At 45.0% G+C, this 15,904-nt stretch overlaps 2 protein-coding genes across 2 annotated transcripts in view; both read left to right on the forward strand.

Moving 5' to 3' along the window:
- The window catches only part of FAM178A (family with sequence similarity 178, member A), a 62,250-nt gene extending 61,296 nt beyond the window's left edge, over window positions 1-954 (forward strand). The window contains exon 20 of the mRNA XM_006831254.1: window positions 919-954. Within this exon, the coding sequence (XP_006831317.1) occupies window positions 919-954 (36 nt within the window). The remainder of the gene's footprint in view (window positions 1-918) is intronic.
- Window positions 955-12,452: 11,498 nt separating this feature from the next.
- SEMA4G (sema domain, immunoglobulin domain (Ig), transmembrane domain (TM) and short cytoplasmic domain, (semaphorin) 4G) overlaps window positions 12,453-15,904 on the forward strand; it is a 13,818-nt gene continuing 10,366 nt past the window's right edge. Inside the window, exons 1-3 of the mRNA XM_006831469.1 lie at window positions 12,453-12,627; window positions 12,719-12,867; window positions 13,125-13,187. Coding sequence (XP_006831532.1) covers window positions 12,504-12,627; window positions 12,719-12,867; window positions 13,125-13,187 — 336 coding nt within the window. The 5' untranslated portion in view covers window positions 12,453-12,503. The remainder of the gene's footprint in view (window positions 12,628-12,718; window positions 12,868-13,124; window positions 13,188-15,904) is intronic.

Here is a 15,904-nt window from a genome sequence, read left to right on the forward strand (position 1 = left end):
CATGTTTGGTAAGATGGAGGGTCAGAGAAAAAGAGGAAGACCCCCAATGAGATGGATTGGCCAAGTGGCAGCATCGATGGACTCAAGTGTGGCAACAGTAATGAGGTTGGCGCAGGATGGGGCAGTGTTTCGTTTTGCTGTGCATAAGGTCGCTACTGGTCAGTACCGACTCGATGGCACCTAACAACAACATAATGTTTACTGGAGCAGATCATCAGGTCTTTCTCCCACGAAACTGCTGGGTGGTTTCGAACCACCAGCGTTTGACAGGCAAACTCTTTTAACAGGTGTACCAACAAGGCTCCTCAACAATCAACTAGAAATGTATTAAAGTGCAGTTCTAATTCAGTAAGCCTGGGGTAGGTCCTGAGATACTTTATTCTGAGATTGTTGACAGTGTTACATTCCAGGGAATGTACTTTATACTTGGAGTAGCAAGGGTCTAGAAGTTGTATTTATATTTTATATAAAAATAGTAGGAAGATTAACTAGGAAAAGTAATCTCACTATGACGTTTTGACTTTTGGCTCTTGGTGTCCTTCATAAGATATGCATGTTCTTTGATATAAATCTTGAGCTCTGTTGTTTTCGTTTTCTAACTGCAGTAGGTTGGCCATTTTTTGGTGTGGCATTAAAACAGAAAAGGATTTAGTAAGAAAACGTTATGTTACTCATTTTACATTTTACCTAATCTCTTTCAATATGACCTTCCAAATGTATGTGGTAATAAGAAAACTGTCCTGTATTCAGGTTGTACTTGTTTCTTATTATTAGAGCACTGAATGAGAAATTTCCACTTATAAATTTTCAGCAAACTTTCACTAGCATAGCTCAGTGTCTAATGAGTAGTAGTAGGATTAATTCATAATCTGATTAAATTTTCTTCATCCTGGATTTTGTTTTGTTTTCCTTTTCTAGGGGCAGCTTCATGACTTCTGGGTACCAGATTCGTAACAGGAGCTATAGCAGCATAAATGGGAACCAAAAGAAATTCAACAAGAGTTTTTCCTAGAGGGCTAGAAAAGATTACTACAGAATCCATTGGAATGCTAAGAAAATATACTGCAAGTGTGCCACTTGACTAGTATGAAGCTGGTAATGATGAAATTGCCATTTATGATGTGGACATCAAACATGATCTGCTTAATTGTTAAGGCAAGGGTCCTTTCAAAGGATTTGTCCTGTGAAGGGAGAGGTAGAGTAGCACTGATCTAGCCTGCCCCGTTTTACTCCTCATGTTAAATTGTAAGCAATTATCTTTTCTTTAATAGTTTTATGATACTTAGATAATCAAAGAAGATATAAGAAAAGGGTTTGGACCAACCTGAGGAGTAGAGCATAGAAATTGACACCAAGTTCCAGTTGAGTTTAATTTTCATTCTGATTTTATTTTAGAGCAAAGAAGAAACTTAAAACTGAATTTAGTAACAAAAGGCATAAATCTATATCTCTTATAAACCACAGGGAGACCTTAATCCATGCATTTTTCTTCACAGTTAAGATTATAAATCTGTTAGGTTTTTAAAATGCATTTAAACAAACAATAGAGAAACAGAAGTTTGACATATTGTCAGCTCCCTTTAAAAGGGAGCGAAATTAAGCTATCAAGTAATGGCTCTGTTTTAATGCCAAAACATTCTCATGGCAGTTTTTATTTCTTTTAGATGCTTTTTTTTTTTTTTTTTTTTCCCCATATTGATTAAATCTTAGTTAGACTCCTGGATAAATCTTAGCAGTTTGACTCTTGGTAGCCATATTACAGAAATCTATATTGTTAAAGCTGAATGATATAGACAAGTTTCCCAAAATCTTGTTTTCCTGAGTACATGACCTGGCAGAGACCTGGGTGGTGTTTATTATTTGTGTGTGTGTGTGTGTGCGTGTGCGTGTGCGTGTGTGTGCGCGCGCGCGTGCGCCAGAGAAAGCATGCACACGTACTCGTGTGCTTGTATTTTGAAGTTGTTGCACTTGAAAACCACAGCTGCTCTAAATTCGGAAACACTGGAAAGCCATCCTCTGGTTAAATGGTGGAGGGTTAGTAGAAATGCACATGCTGGTCTTCATCCCTCCAAGGGCCCTTTCAGGTCTTGGTAGTGACAGAGTCTTACTAGCTAACTGATAGATTTTTTTTTAATGACTGAGTGTCCCTTTGGGGGGGAGGGTTAGTTTCTTGAAAAAGGAGGTCCGTTTCTTTTGTTGAATGGCACTGCTCTCCTATGCACTCATGTCTCCAATTGTGGGGAAGTAGCTGGTGACGAGGAAGGGATCTGGACTTGATTTGAGGGGGAAGAACTTAGATTTTGAAAAATAACTCTACCTCTAAGTTTGAGGCTTAGAAGTAAACAGTATTTTACCTTAAACTACCATTTAAAATCGCATCCGTGATTTTTTAGCCCACGTCAAGCAGTGGGCAGATAGAGATTTTATAGAGAAGACTTAGAATAAATCCAGTTCCTAAGAACTTTGGCGCAATGAGGCTCCAAGCGTCAAACCCACAAAAGTTTTTTTCTTCTGTGTTAAGTTTACTGGTAAGAATATTATCTTGATGCTACCTCTCAAGGGTATTGTTACAAAATGCCACTTATGGTTAAAAAGATAGATACAAAAAGTTATGTTTTTAACAGAAGCTTAAAACTCTGGTATCTATCTGCCCAACAATGGGGCTTTCACTCTGTAATTTAATACTTTGTAGATACATTATTTGTGTGTAATTTTATAAGTGTTCATATTTTTCTCATTTTGCATTGTGTAAAGTGTACAAAATCTCAAAGTATAAAATACTGCTTATATAGCTTGTAATTACAGCGTGTAAATATTTTCTAATTGTGTACATTGATGGGATAAGTGGGCTATTCGGGTTTCTTTTTGTTGGTTTTTTTGTTTTGTTTTTTTAAGTGACCCTTTTGTATTGCAGTTTTAACAGATAACTTGCCCATCAAATTTAAAACCACTTTGATACATTTTTATTTAATAGTTCCAATAAAAATAATCTATTTTTAATTGACTTTCTCCATCAGAGAAAAAATACTTAATCCGTTCCTTTAAAGTAATAACCAAAGGTCCATTTGGGCCCTTGTATTTATGACTCTGGTAGATGTCTTTAGTCTCCAGGTCACAGTCCAGTCAGTGTTTGCATTTGGGTTTTCATGCCATTTTGTTAACTCTCCTTAATACAAGGAGCCCATGGATTTTCTCCCAAATCAAGTCTTTTTCTTCTCTCTCTTGAGTCCCCATGCTTTGTCTATCTCCTGCTCCTGTTCCCCCATGAATGGCATAGTAGTGAGGGAGAAAATCTTTATTGCACAGAAAATGTCAGGCCACTTTGGGGACTTGGCAAACAGCTTGCACTGAGCGGTGGTGTGTTTGGCAATATTACTGTGCCAAAAATCACCTCATCTAATTTTCTGGATAAGTCGTCAAACGTATTTTTACACTTAATGCAAGCCAAAAATTAAGGTACTTGTGCTTATGCTTTTGTGTGTAACTGTTAGCCTTTTCTAAACTGCTTTTCTTGTTATCCAGAAATATAATTATATTGGTTTTATCATGTTATGTGAAGCAGCTTTCTGTGGACAAAATGCATCTTTGTAGCAGTAACAACAGTTGTACATTTTCTGTCTCCTGATGGCAGTGGTGCCTTTGTCACTTTTCAGAAGGTTGGCATTTTGTCTTTGTTTTAAAGTGCAAGTAACTTGCTTTTGACTTCACACAATCTCCCCAGATATAAAAGTGTATGTATGGTATGTTGTCATCCAGGATCTGTTGGAGCATTTGCATTTGTATTTCTATCAAAACAAGTATAGATGGTGGGGGCTGGCCAGTAATAAAGTGTGAAGTTTCTAAGCCAACAGTAATTTTTACATTTAAAAAAAAAAAAAAAAAATGAAGAGGTAACCCATTAACAAGTGACTGAGTTGAAGAATTAGGGAAGGATTGTCCTGGTTTACCTGTAAGGAGGCAAGAGTTGAGTGCAGGTGGCTGGGTCAGTGAGCAGCTTGCATGCTCTGTGCTTTTAGTACTTACTCGTTACCAGTGTGGGTGCACCTCATCGTCTGTGCATTGTTTCCCTGGGCAGCCTGAGACAGGCAGCTTCCAGGAAAGTGCACATTACCTTTGTCTTCTTGGATTTTTTTTTTTTTTCTTGACACTACATCTGTTTAAAGTCCTGTGAATGTATGTGTGTTAATAAAATTGCTTTTTCTCAGTTTGAATATGTGTTTGGGTACTATTTGTTTGGGAGTGGGATACCCTGTTTCTTTCCTGTTCTCCATCCCCTAATTTTAGAAATTAATTCCTTCCTTCCTTCCTCTTGCTTTGGATTCTCCAGTCAGTTGTATAACCTGATGTCGGAAGAAATAAAGCCCAAATTCTACCAGTTCACTTTTATATAACCCAGTTAATGATTTGCTGTATACTTTATAGTTAGCAATTCAGTCATCTCATTCTTATATGACCTCATTTGCTTTGTTCATTCAACATAAACAACTCATGAGTCTTACCTTCAGGGCTTGAGGTTAAAATCTTCTCTGTTATTGGGCAAAGAGGACTTGACCTGGCTCCCATGTCCCAGATCCTAGAATCACCTCCAACTTGTCAGGCAGTACAGACTTAGGTTTGTCAACTGACACCTCCTCACTGGAGAGACTGTTCTTGGGAGCTCATAGACGAGGCATCAGGTTCAAGAGCCTTACCAGAATATCTCCTTTTTGACAGGCTGGTTAGGAGGAGACCACCTGTAAGCATTTTTCTCTGACAGTGGTGGTTGAAGGAGGTGGGTGCCAGCCCAAGCAGAAGCAGAGAGATCGGCATAAGTATTTACAGGGAGGGCAGATAGCTCAGCCTTGAACAGGTTAAGGGTCTTGGCTTGACAGTTTTTCTGACCTCAGATTCCAGGTTCATCACACCAGCTGTTTGGTCTTGGGCAAGTTATTTAATCTCTTGGAGCTTTAGATTTTTCATCTGTTAAAAGGAATAATAATGGTGTCTTCCTCAGGGTCTGTGAGGACTGAATGAGATCATGCATGAAAAGTGCTTAACACCATGTCTGGCATAAAGCAAGAAATCAGTAAAAGATAGCTCTTCATTTGCATTAACTTTGAGGCTCTTCTCAGATGACAATTAAAATTGGGTTGGAACAAGCACTTCGGAGTTTACTGATATCTGAGCAAGCCATTTCTCAAAGAGTAGTAGACACATACTCCAGCTCTGGCACCGGGAGCTCCAGGGGCTTCTGTCCAGTTTTGTCAGTGCTGGTATAAAATTAAGTTTGTAACTTTAAAAAGTCAGCATGTTAATGTGAGAAAGGGATGGTGGGTAGTGTTTTTCCAGCATCTGTGGTCATGTCCTGATACTCCCTTTTCCTTGTAACCATTTCCCAGGCTGAGTCAGGAGGGCAAGCTAAGAAGCTCAGTTTTGGATCTGACTCCCAAGACCACTGGCTGGGAGGAAAACTTAAAAGGCAGAACAGGCTTCTGAGGCACAGTAACAGTCCTGAAGAAGCATCACAGCGGTCTATGTGGCCAAAATAAAGATCACACTGCTTAAAGGAAAAGGGCTGGACAAACCAGAGGTGGTGGAGCAGGAACCAAAATGCTGTCACTGAACAGGAAGCAGGATGAGAACTTTTGACTAGGCCAGAGTTCTCTTGCCTCCAAGGAGTTGATACTAACCCCCTCCACCTACCACCTAGGAGCCCTGCTACAGTGAGTTAACTGCTCTGTGCAGAGCCTAGAGCCCAGCTGCTATAGAGCTCTGAGAATCAGTGCTGAGGCAGCCAGTTCAACCTGCTGCCTCTCAGTAGAGTTGTCTAGCAAAAACAACCCTGCCATTCCTGAAGGTTTCTAAATAGAATCCTGTGAGTAGCCAGGATGAGATAACCTGCCCAGAGAACAGCCTGCGTGTGTCCCAGGACACAAATTCATAGCTAGGGTTTGATGAAGTTCTTCATTTGATTTCAAGTCTCTCCTTTTCCACTGTCAGCATTCCCTCAGTCACTAGCTTGATTTGCAGAGAGAAGTATTGTCAGTCAAGGTTTTCTATAGAATGGTCCGTTAATTGCCTTCACATCTGATCATTTCATAAGGTTCAGAGAATGAAGTGGAAGAACACGGGTGGAATGGTCTGAAGCTACATGATCAGGTTCTGAAGTAACTGTCCAACTAGCAAGTTGAAACAATGAAACCACACATTTGTTCATTTTTTAAATGTAAGGTTCTGAGTCTGCCATGAGAAACTCAAAGAAAGGCTTACCTTATAGAGTAGGTGAGGAGGGTGCTGGACCCACCCCCAAGTCATTTGGTCTACTTGTCCACTTGAGGAATCTAAAGTCATCACGGGCTTCTGTGAGAGCTCGAAGGAGCTGTGCTAGCCCACTGGGCTCCTGCAGTTTGATTGCTTTCCTTTCTGGGACTGTGGAGCCCTCCCCTCACACCCTCAGCCCACTTTCCTACAAGCACTGCCAGATTTCTTTTTCTCAGCTTTGTCTATTTTGGCTTACCAGCTGAAACTTCCTTACTCAGTCCATCAACCCAGGATCATCTGTGGTCTTTTCCAAACTACTCGCTGACGTGTTCTCTTTCCCGCCAGGAATCTACCCATCTGGTCAAGTCAGACTCACTGACCTCTTTGTTGACCCTTTCCTTCTCTCTATACCACCAGCACAAGTCTGGACATGAACTTACACCTTTCTGCCACTGCTCATGATATCTCCCCTTCAGGTTTATCTTGCTTCCCTCTTCTCAACCTTCTCCAGTCCTCTGTAAAACGTAAGAGTATATTTCAAGGCAAATTACTTAACCATTTTAGAGCCGGTTTGCCTGTCTATGAGATGGAGATAAGATTCTTCAGGATGGGATGGGGAGCCAGTGACATTCTTCAGAAGTGTACATTTTACAATGTAAGCATTTCACCTCATACACATGTAAGCAGAGTGCTGGGAGAGACATGAGGGGGCAGGTGGAAGTGTGACACAGGCCGTGCTGTCTGCCAGTGCAAAGGCATCAGCCCAAACTACAAGATTGTAAATAACCATAAGCAAGTGCCAAATGGAGCTCTGGGGAGTTCAGGAGAGAGAGATGAAGTGTCTTTCCCCGGGTCCTTTTAGTTAAACAATGAAAGAGACACTTGGAACATCTCTACTGTCAGGCCACTATGCTTTCCACCAGAGACAGAAAGTCATCATCTACTTGTACCCTACTTCCTGCCCCGCCGCCAGAGCTAAGACTCATAGGCACATGCAGGAGTCAGCTACCAATGTCCCTGTGGCCTCATCATTTTGGACTTTATGGGTCTATATCAATAATGTCATGGATAAGGATGTGGGGACAGAGAGTCCAAACCCCTGAATAGAGAAGACTAGACTAAAAAAAAAAAAAAATCTGCATGACCAGAGTTCAGGTTTTATTTGACCTTAGAAACTGTAACCACTTAAAATATTGTGGGAAGGAGACAGGGTCTGGAAACTGCAGATCAAGGATTGCAGGAAAGGACTATGCTAGTAGAATGAAAAGTGTTAGGTTGCTTCTGAGAGGTTTCCTAGATTGCTTCTTGAGTATGGTGGCAGGCTAGGAAGGACAAGACACATGACTGCTTATGGAGGGGTACCCACAGAAGTTCCAGATGGATTGGAGAAGAATTCACATGTGTCTCTGTGTCTTGGCATTGAACCGGATTTAGTGGCTAAGGTTTGGTGAGTAAACAGATGTGGTTTCTTTGTGTGCGCTGCTCATCAAGCAGGTACACTTCATCCCCTCCAGACTGACCCCCTCTCTAGGCCCAGCAGTCCTAGTGAGTGAGACCTTCAGCTTGGTCTCCATCTAGGAGCCCTCCCCACCTTGGGCCATGCATGGCTTACTCAATAAGCATGAGATTAATTGTGTTTATTTACTAACCTAGTGAATAGTCAACATGAAACTTTACTACAGGTAAGTAAGCCTGTGCTTACCTTGCTCACTGGGTACTCCATCTGGGCCAGGGCTTGTAAATTTGAAAGGAGCCTTTGATTCCTAGGAAGATGCTTGTGGGGTTAGGAGACATGCCCACCAGACCTAGAAGCAGAATCTCTGATGTGAAATATATGATAGTTCAGATTAGTAAATACTCACAAGTAAGCCCGTGCTTACCATACTTATTGGGCTATCACCTACACTCATAGTGGTTACGAATCGGGCCGCGAACCTCAAGGTCAGCAGTTCGAAACTACCAGCTGTTCCGCGGGAGAAAGATGAGGCTTTCTGTTCCCATAAAGATTTACAGCCTCGGAAACCCTGTCACAGGGTCGCTATGAGTCGGAACTGACTCCACGGCACATAACCACAACCTACTCTGCATCAGGCAGAAAGCACAGCTGGGTGGCAGGAACAAAAGGGAACCAGAGGGCCTGTATAGAGGACAGTCCAGAGAGCCCCCAGAAAGGATAAGCTCTCACAGGTTTGCAGACTTCCGAAATTAAAAACAAGTCTCGGGTTGGGGTTGGCGTGGGGGGGGGGGCGGAGGTACTTGAGGAGCTCTGGTAGCGTAGTGGTTATGAATCGGGCTGCTAACCTCAGGGTCAGCAGTTTGAAACTACCAGCTGTTCCACGGGAGAAAGATAAGGCTTTCTTCTCCCATAAAGATTTACAACCTCAGAAACCCTGTACAGGTTCGCTAGGTGTCTGTGTCGGAAGCGACTCCACGTCACAGCAACAACAGGGGTACTGGGGTTGTAGACTAGGGGAAAGTGGTAAAAACCACCACCAGGGGGCGATCCTGAGACATTGGACCAGAGGGCAGAGATCCACTCAATCTCCCGGGAGACACAATATTCCAGACGCCGCCGAAGGCTATGTGTGAGCCTTGGTCTCAAACTAGCTATGTATACTGCTACTAGGGCCGGACGCAAAGGAAGAGCCCCGCGCGCTCCAACACTGCACCCCATCGGCCCCACCTCTCTGGTCCCCGCCCACCCCTGACTCCGCCTCTCCGCCCCTCCTCCAGCCGCGGCCCCCTCCTCCCTTAGCCGGGGCCGTGGGGCCGCGGAGCCGCACGAAGTCGTTTCTATGGCCTGGGATCCAAGCGCAAAGGTGAGGGGGTGGGGAGTGCGGGAGGCGGCGGGGCCGGGGGGCGGCGGCCAAGCAAGGCTTTCCTGGCGTCCAATCCACCTTGCAGCTGGACCAGGCCTTTCTCGCGGCTAAGCTCCCCCGCACTGCTCTCTGATCCCGCAGAAAGGCTCTACAGGGGCGCTGGCCAGGCCGCGGGCCGCGCTGAGCACAACCCTACAACAACGGAGTCGAGCACCGGTGCGGAACGGAGGCCCGCGTGGCCAACAGCATTCTCCGGGATCTGGGTCACGGCGCCCGGCGGGATCGAAGGAGAGCTTGTCCTCGAACTAAGCAAGAGACTGAGGTTAGACCTGCCGAGGGAAGGAAGCCTCGTACTGTCTAGGATATTGCTGTGGGCGGGTCGGGGAGGCAGGGAAGGAGCTCACTCAGTTTAGGGAAAACCGCCATCCTACAGGACAGCGGGAGATGCCCCTACAATAGGCAGGTGGACAGCTGGGATGAAGGTCGGTCGACAGCTTGCAGATCCTCCATTGATACTGTGTGTGGGTCTCTCCACCCCAGCTTCCTCCACCCTGGGAAGATGGTTCACGGGGGTTGGTTCCAAGAGAAACCTGAACTGTGGAACTTAGGTAGCGCGTGGGGTGTGGACCCGAGACCTTGAACCCTTTTCTCCACTGGGATGGAAAGCTTGGATTTGCCCCACCCATTCAGCTCCACCCTCCCAACAGGTTAAATTGGGGCTGAAAGCTCTAGTCCAACTAAGCCTTTGTAGAACTGCTGTTTGCATGGGGGTAGGGAGCTACTAAATTACAGGATTCATTCCCTCTTTCCTTGGCCAAAGCAAGGGACCTGCTTCTGCCAGGGTTAGGTATCCCTCTGTCCCCTGCAGAGCTGCCTTGACCCATGTGCCCATCCGAGGTCAGAAGTCCCCTCCACCCGTACACACATGCACACTTGGAATCTGGCCTTAAAACTGGCCGTTGTTGATTTTGGGAAAGGGAGGTGGGGTTCTGCTTTGTGTCACCCCTTGTGAACACTGGCAGCCTCAGAACTTGTGTACGTCCATGTACATGTAATCGTGTGCTACACACATGTGCTTCACCCTCATACAGTGTCGGGTTAGTCAGTAAGCAAGGGAAGCACTTTCTTTATAGTCTGTAGTGAACAATTTCACATTTTCTCACAGCAAATTTCCTGCCTCCAGATAGGGCTGGCATCTGTCTCTCTCCCAACCCCACAGCACTTCCTACAGAATCAAAGCCTGTTTTCAAATGTACACTCCCTGACAGGGAAATCAGCAAAATAAGCACAGGCTTACTTGTGTTTACTTACTAATCTGTAGTGAACAATTTCACATTAGTCTCACCCCCCTGTCTCATATGAACATGTGTGTGCCTAACCCACATGTATGAATGGGTTTGGTGCATGTCCCTACACCTTTGTGTATATATGCAAGACCCTTCCTTACCAGCGTCTGAGGATGTGTGACCTCAAATGATTCAGCACTTGAATACAGCCTTCCATGTGAATGTGTGTGACCACATGTGGCCATGGTCATGGCCCTCTGTGTGAGCGTGTGTGTGCAGAAAGCTTCTTCTGAGTATACACAGGCCACCTTACACCCCATGGGCATGCACATCACCCTCCTCTGGATACACTGGCAGAAATACAGCAGGCGGACATGCTCTGAGGGGTTCATCTTACTAAGAGGTGTGTTCCTCCTTTCTAGCCAAATTGCCCCTCCACCCACCTAGCCCTAAGCAAATAGGAGGCCCTAAAGGTAAACAGGTGTGACTCCACAGTAGGGGGTGGGGTTGCTTGGGGCCTCCTGTTGTCCTACATTCCAAACCTGAAACGGGTGCCCTTTCTGTGGTCCACGGACCCCCTTCTCTTCCTCTCATACTTCATGTCATACTTTATTTTCCCCCTGTACTTCATTACTGACCTTTATTTAAGGCTTGAATAATCGTTCCAACTTCCTGTTCTCACTTGGGCCAACTTTTGGTCAGCTCCTGGTCCCTCCCCTCTCTTCAAGGTCGGATAATTAATATTTGACATGGAAGAGAGGGCAGAGGCCAGTGGCCCCACTGGCCCTGTCTGTGGAATCCTCATACCTACCCCAACCCAGGAAGCCTCAGGAGCCCCTCAGATCAGGAGGCCTGCTACAAGAGCTAAAACCAAACAAACACATCAAAGCCAGCTGCTGTGCAATTGATTCCTACTCATGGCAACCTCATGTGTTTGTATGTCTGAGTGGAACTGTGCCCCATAGGATTTTCTGTGACTGATTTTTCTGAAGTAAACCACTATACCTTTCTTCTAGTTACAGGAGCTGGGGAGGCCTATTGTAAGAGAAAGGCTTGCCACAGCCCATCCCCACCCTATCTGTAACTGATTGAGAGGATTCAGGTGTGTGTATCATCTCCAACCATGAGCTCAGAGATCCCATCACTTACCTTCTCCACGTGTTCATGTCCCAATTCCCTAGAGCCTCCTGCACAGACCCTATGCCTGTGCAGTTAGAGGGGTCCCAGATGCCCCTGAGCCTGTGAGTACCTGTTTGCAGGTGTGGCTACATAGCCAGAAAGTGCAGTATAAACTCGCAGGAACAGGACAGAGATGTGCGCCCCCTCAGAGAGGAATGCCAGGGAGGGCAGGAAAAGCGTCTAATTAAAGAGAAATTCCAGAGGGAGCTCCGGAGCCAGGGAAAAGAAAAAACAAAGGGAAAATTGGACAGAATAAACAAAGGCTCATTAAGCCTCTCTGTCCAGGCCTTTCTGCATAAGGCAGCCCCACAGGCAGTAGGGCCTGTGGCTGCCTGGTTACAGCTCACTGTTGTGAGGAGCTGGAGCTCTCTCTGAGAACCCTAACTCTCCCCAAATCTTCTAAGTTTCTGCCTCAACCAGAGAAAGGCAATGTGGGGAGTGTGGGGTTCTGTAAGAAGCATTCCACCCCAACCTCCTGCATCATCAGAGCAGAGACTTGGATCTATGACTGGGATTGGCCCCGGTCTGTAAACTCAGCGCCCTAGAAGTCTGGGGGGATGGTGCCATCACCTTTTACCCTACACATAGATCAGAGAGTCTTTTTTTATGCTTTCTCTTCAGAAAACAAACCTCAGAAAACCAGGACTAGTCCCACTGTTGGGGACAGAGTGACCCCATTTGTGACCTACGATCCCTCCACCATGGCATCTAATGCAGAAAGGCAGCACGTGACCTGTCCCTCCCTCTGACCTCTTCACTGGGATTCCATGGCCACACAATCTTGTGGCCCCATGTCTCCCCGATTCCAGGACCCTCCCTGGCCCCATGACTCAGTAACTCCCATGCCTTCATGATCCCTGACCTTACAAGTAACCTCTCCGGACCGTGATCCCTGAAATTGTTTTTCCCATAACCCCCTCTTGTGACTTTGGCCCTGGTGCCCTTTGGGAGTCTTGTTGGTCTGGGCCTTCCCAGGAAGATGTGGGGGAGCCTCTGGCCTCTCCTCCTGAGCCTCCTCACAGCCACGGCAGTTCCTGGACCCTCATCGCGGAGACCATCCAGAGAACTAGATGCCATCCCACGGATGACCATCCCCTATGAAGGTTAGATTTCCAGCCTGAAGAGACAGTGGGAGCCAGGGATGGGGATGGGAAGGCAGTGCTGGAGCTACGCTCACTGCTCCTGCTTCCCCAGAGCTCTCCGGGACCCGGCACTTCAAGGGCCGAGTCCAGAACTACTCAACACTGCTGCTGGAGGAGGACTCAGGGAAGCTGCTGGTGGGAGCCCGAGGTGCCCTGTTCTCTCTCAACGCTGAGGACATAGGAGATGGGACTCACAAAGAGGTCAGTCTGGGAACTGGACCACTCATCAGCTTCCTGGGGCCTCAACTTTCCAAAAATCCTGCCAGCCCTCCACAGCCCCCTGCTCAGACAGGGCTGTCCTTCTCTGCCCAAGGCTCCCTTGTATCCAACGTGCCTCCTGAAATTCGTGCTCACCCCAACTTTCCTACATCCCTGGAGTCTAGTTCCTATCCCTGGCCTCACGGGACAAGGAACGGCATTAGGGTCAATGAATCAGTCTATTCCCTCTCCCCTACCAGATCCGCTGGGAGGCCTCCCCAGAGATGCAAAATAAATGTCATCAAAAAGGGAAAAATAACCAGGTATGTGGTCTGCCCTGTCCCCTGCTCCTTTCCTCCCTCTCAGTTGGGGTTGTCAGGATTGGTAGAGGTAGATGAAGAGGTACAGACTAGCCAATCTGTTACAGCTACTATAATAAACGTTCTAAGTATTGGCTGAAGTAGTGGGTGCTTCTAATCCAAGCTTCTGGAGGCCTGTGTATGGCACCTTAATCACCTCTGGGCTCCCAGATTATAAATATGATAGCAGTAATTAGCAACCCATATATAATAAGTGTTGACTTAACTGTTCTAACTAGAAAATTACCCTATGAAGTACTAGTATTCCCATTTTATGGATGAGAAAAACAAGGTTTTAGTCAAGGAGCAGCTCAAGAACCCATCATGGAGGGGCGTTCGTGAAGTGGCAGTCCTTCCTGACTAAAGAACAGGGTATCTGTAGGGGTGGTGGCATGTTACACCAGGTGACATTGTCAGAGGGGGAAAGTTGAGGCCCCAGGGCTCTAGATGAATCCTTTTGACACCAGAATGATTGTAAAACGTTTGTGTAGTATTTCAGCAGAAAGTTTAAAAAATGTTTTTTTGTGAATTGGGTGAAGATTTACAAAGCAGATCATCTGTTTTACATTCAACAAATCACATATTTTGTGTCATGACAATGATTTCAGTGCCCCTTGTACCATCAGTTAATGGTGTTTATCTCTAATCACTTTAACACTTGCATTCCTCCCTGTGTCTTCCATTACCTTCATCTTTCCTCTACTAATCTCCCTCTTGTTGTGTATTGCCTAACCATCGCCCAAGTTAACATGTATCTGTCCTCTAGTCAGCAAATAATTTTCCTTTCTGACATAGCCCTAGTAGCCATTATTTAATGTTTCTTTTAGCAAGAACGTTTTCTTTTTTTAAAAAACTTTTTATTGTGAATTGAATGAAGGTTTACAGATCATCAGTTTTACATTTAGGAAATTATATTCTTTATTTCATTCTGATCATAATCCCTTCTATGTATCATCAGTCAACAGTAGCTATCTCTATTCACTTCAGCTCTTCCATTCCTCCATGTCTTCCTTCATCAGAATTTATTATTTTTATAGAAATATACCAGTACTTAGTTATAACAACAAAAACATTTTTCATAAGCCCAGCTTGCTGCTGTTCTTGTTAAATGCCGTTGAGTCGATTCCGACTTCTAGTGACCCTGTATTAGGTTTCTGAGGAGTGGCTGAAGAGCTTGAACCATTGACCTTGCAGTTCAAACCGACCTTGGAGTCCAACACATTAACCCTCAGTGCCACACCAGGACTCTAAGCCCATTTACATGTATCGATATACCTAAAGGGCTAATGGTGTTGTTATGTGCCATGGAGTTGGTTCCAACTCATAGCGACCCTGTACAGGGTTTCTAAGGCTATAAATCTTTATGGGAGCAGAAAGCCTCCTCTTTCTCCCGTGGAACAGCTGGTACTTTCGAACTGCTGACTGTGAGGTTCACAGCCTGATTCGTAACCACTACGCTACCAGAGCTCTTTCTCTATGTTAATTCACTTCTTAAACCTTCTAATGTGATCCTGTCAGAGCTATCATTATTCCCAGATTACAATGACATGTAGTTTAATCTGCACACACTACAAGCATGTACTATTTATTTCTTTTGTTGCTGGTCTTGTCACATTTTCTGGTGTATTAGTTGCAATATTGTGGTAATTCATATTTGTGAACCTATATCAATAACTATTTTGAGACTGAAGTAGCAATTAAAGGTAAGGAAGAGAAAAATCAAAATAGCCTTTCACTCAGTTACTATTAATGTTGTGATTCAATGTAGAAAGATTTTAGTAATTTTACCAAAATAATCTCAGGACATTTTAGCAATTTATAACTGCTGTTTATCACATATTTTTAAAAAATATTTTATTATAAATTATATGATAGTTTACATAGGAGAACATTAGCTTTACAGTCATCCTATCGTATATCATTTCATTGCCATGATTACAATCCCCACCATGCATCATCAACCAACCCTACAAGCCTGCTCCCCCCGGTCGTCAGCACACAGCCCCTCTCCCTCTCTGAGTCTCAAGTCCCCAGCTGCTCCATCTCTCCACATCATCTTTTCTGCCTCCATCTCTGATGTCACTGCTTCTCTGGGTAGGGACCCGCTCTTCGTTTTTCTCCCTTGGTGGTCCCAGGGACCTCCGCTCCTAGACTGCAAAGTCAATCACTCCCCTCCTTTTGCTACAAAATGTCTACCTTTATATTTCCAACCCTCACAATGATTCCTGATAACAATTATTCACTATTGTATCATAAGAGATCTATATGCATCTCCTTTCATCAGGCCCGCCCAGACAGATTGGAAACTACTCAGTGGAGATTCTACCTTCCTCCATGCCCTCTGGGTCTAGGCTCCCTCTTGAAAACTTGTAAGCCAGTCACTTCTTGCCTTTGTAGCCCCCCACATTTTGGGTAACCAATGTCCAAGTTGCCCATCCCTGTCTACTCTGTGTATTGAGGGAGTGGAAAGGATCCTCGCTGTAAAGATTTGTTCCCTCTTTTGAGATATTGCATCCATAGGTGCAGGTCAAGTTCATCAAATTGTATCAGATTACTCTTTTTTTCCTCTTCTTTCTTCTAGTTGAGCTCTCATCATCCGGTCATTGAAGCCAGGTCAAGTGGGTATTATCTGCAAGTGTGGGTGTTCTTATGCATATGCCCTCTCTTAACAGCTGGATGCT

The sequence above is a fragment of the Chrysochloris asiatica genome, unplaced genomic scaffold (genome assembly GCF_000296735.1).
Source record: "Chrysochloris asiatica unplaced genomic scaffold, ChrAsi1.0 scaffold00003, whole genome shotgun sequence".
Lineage (NCBI taxonomy): Eukaryota > Metazoa > Chordata > Mammalia > Afrosoricida > Chrysochloridae > Chrysochloris > Chrysochloris asiatica.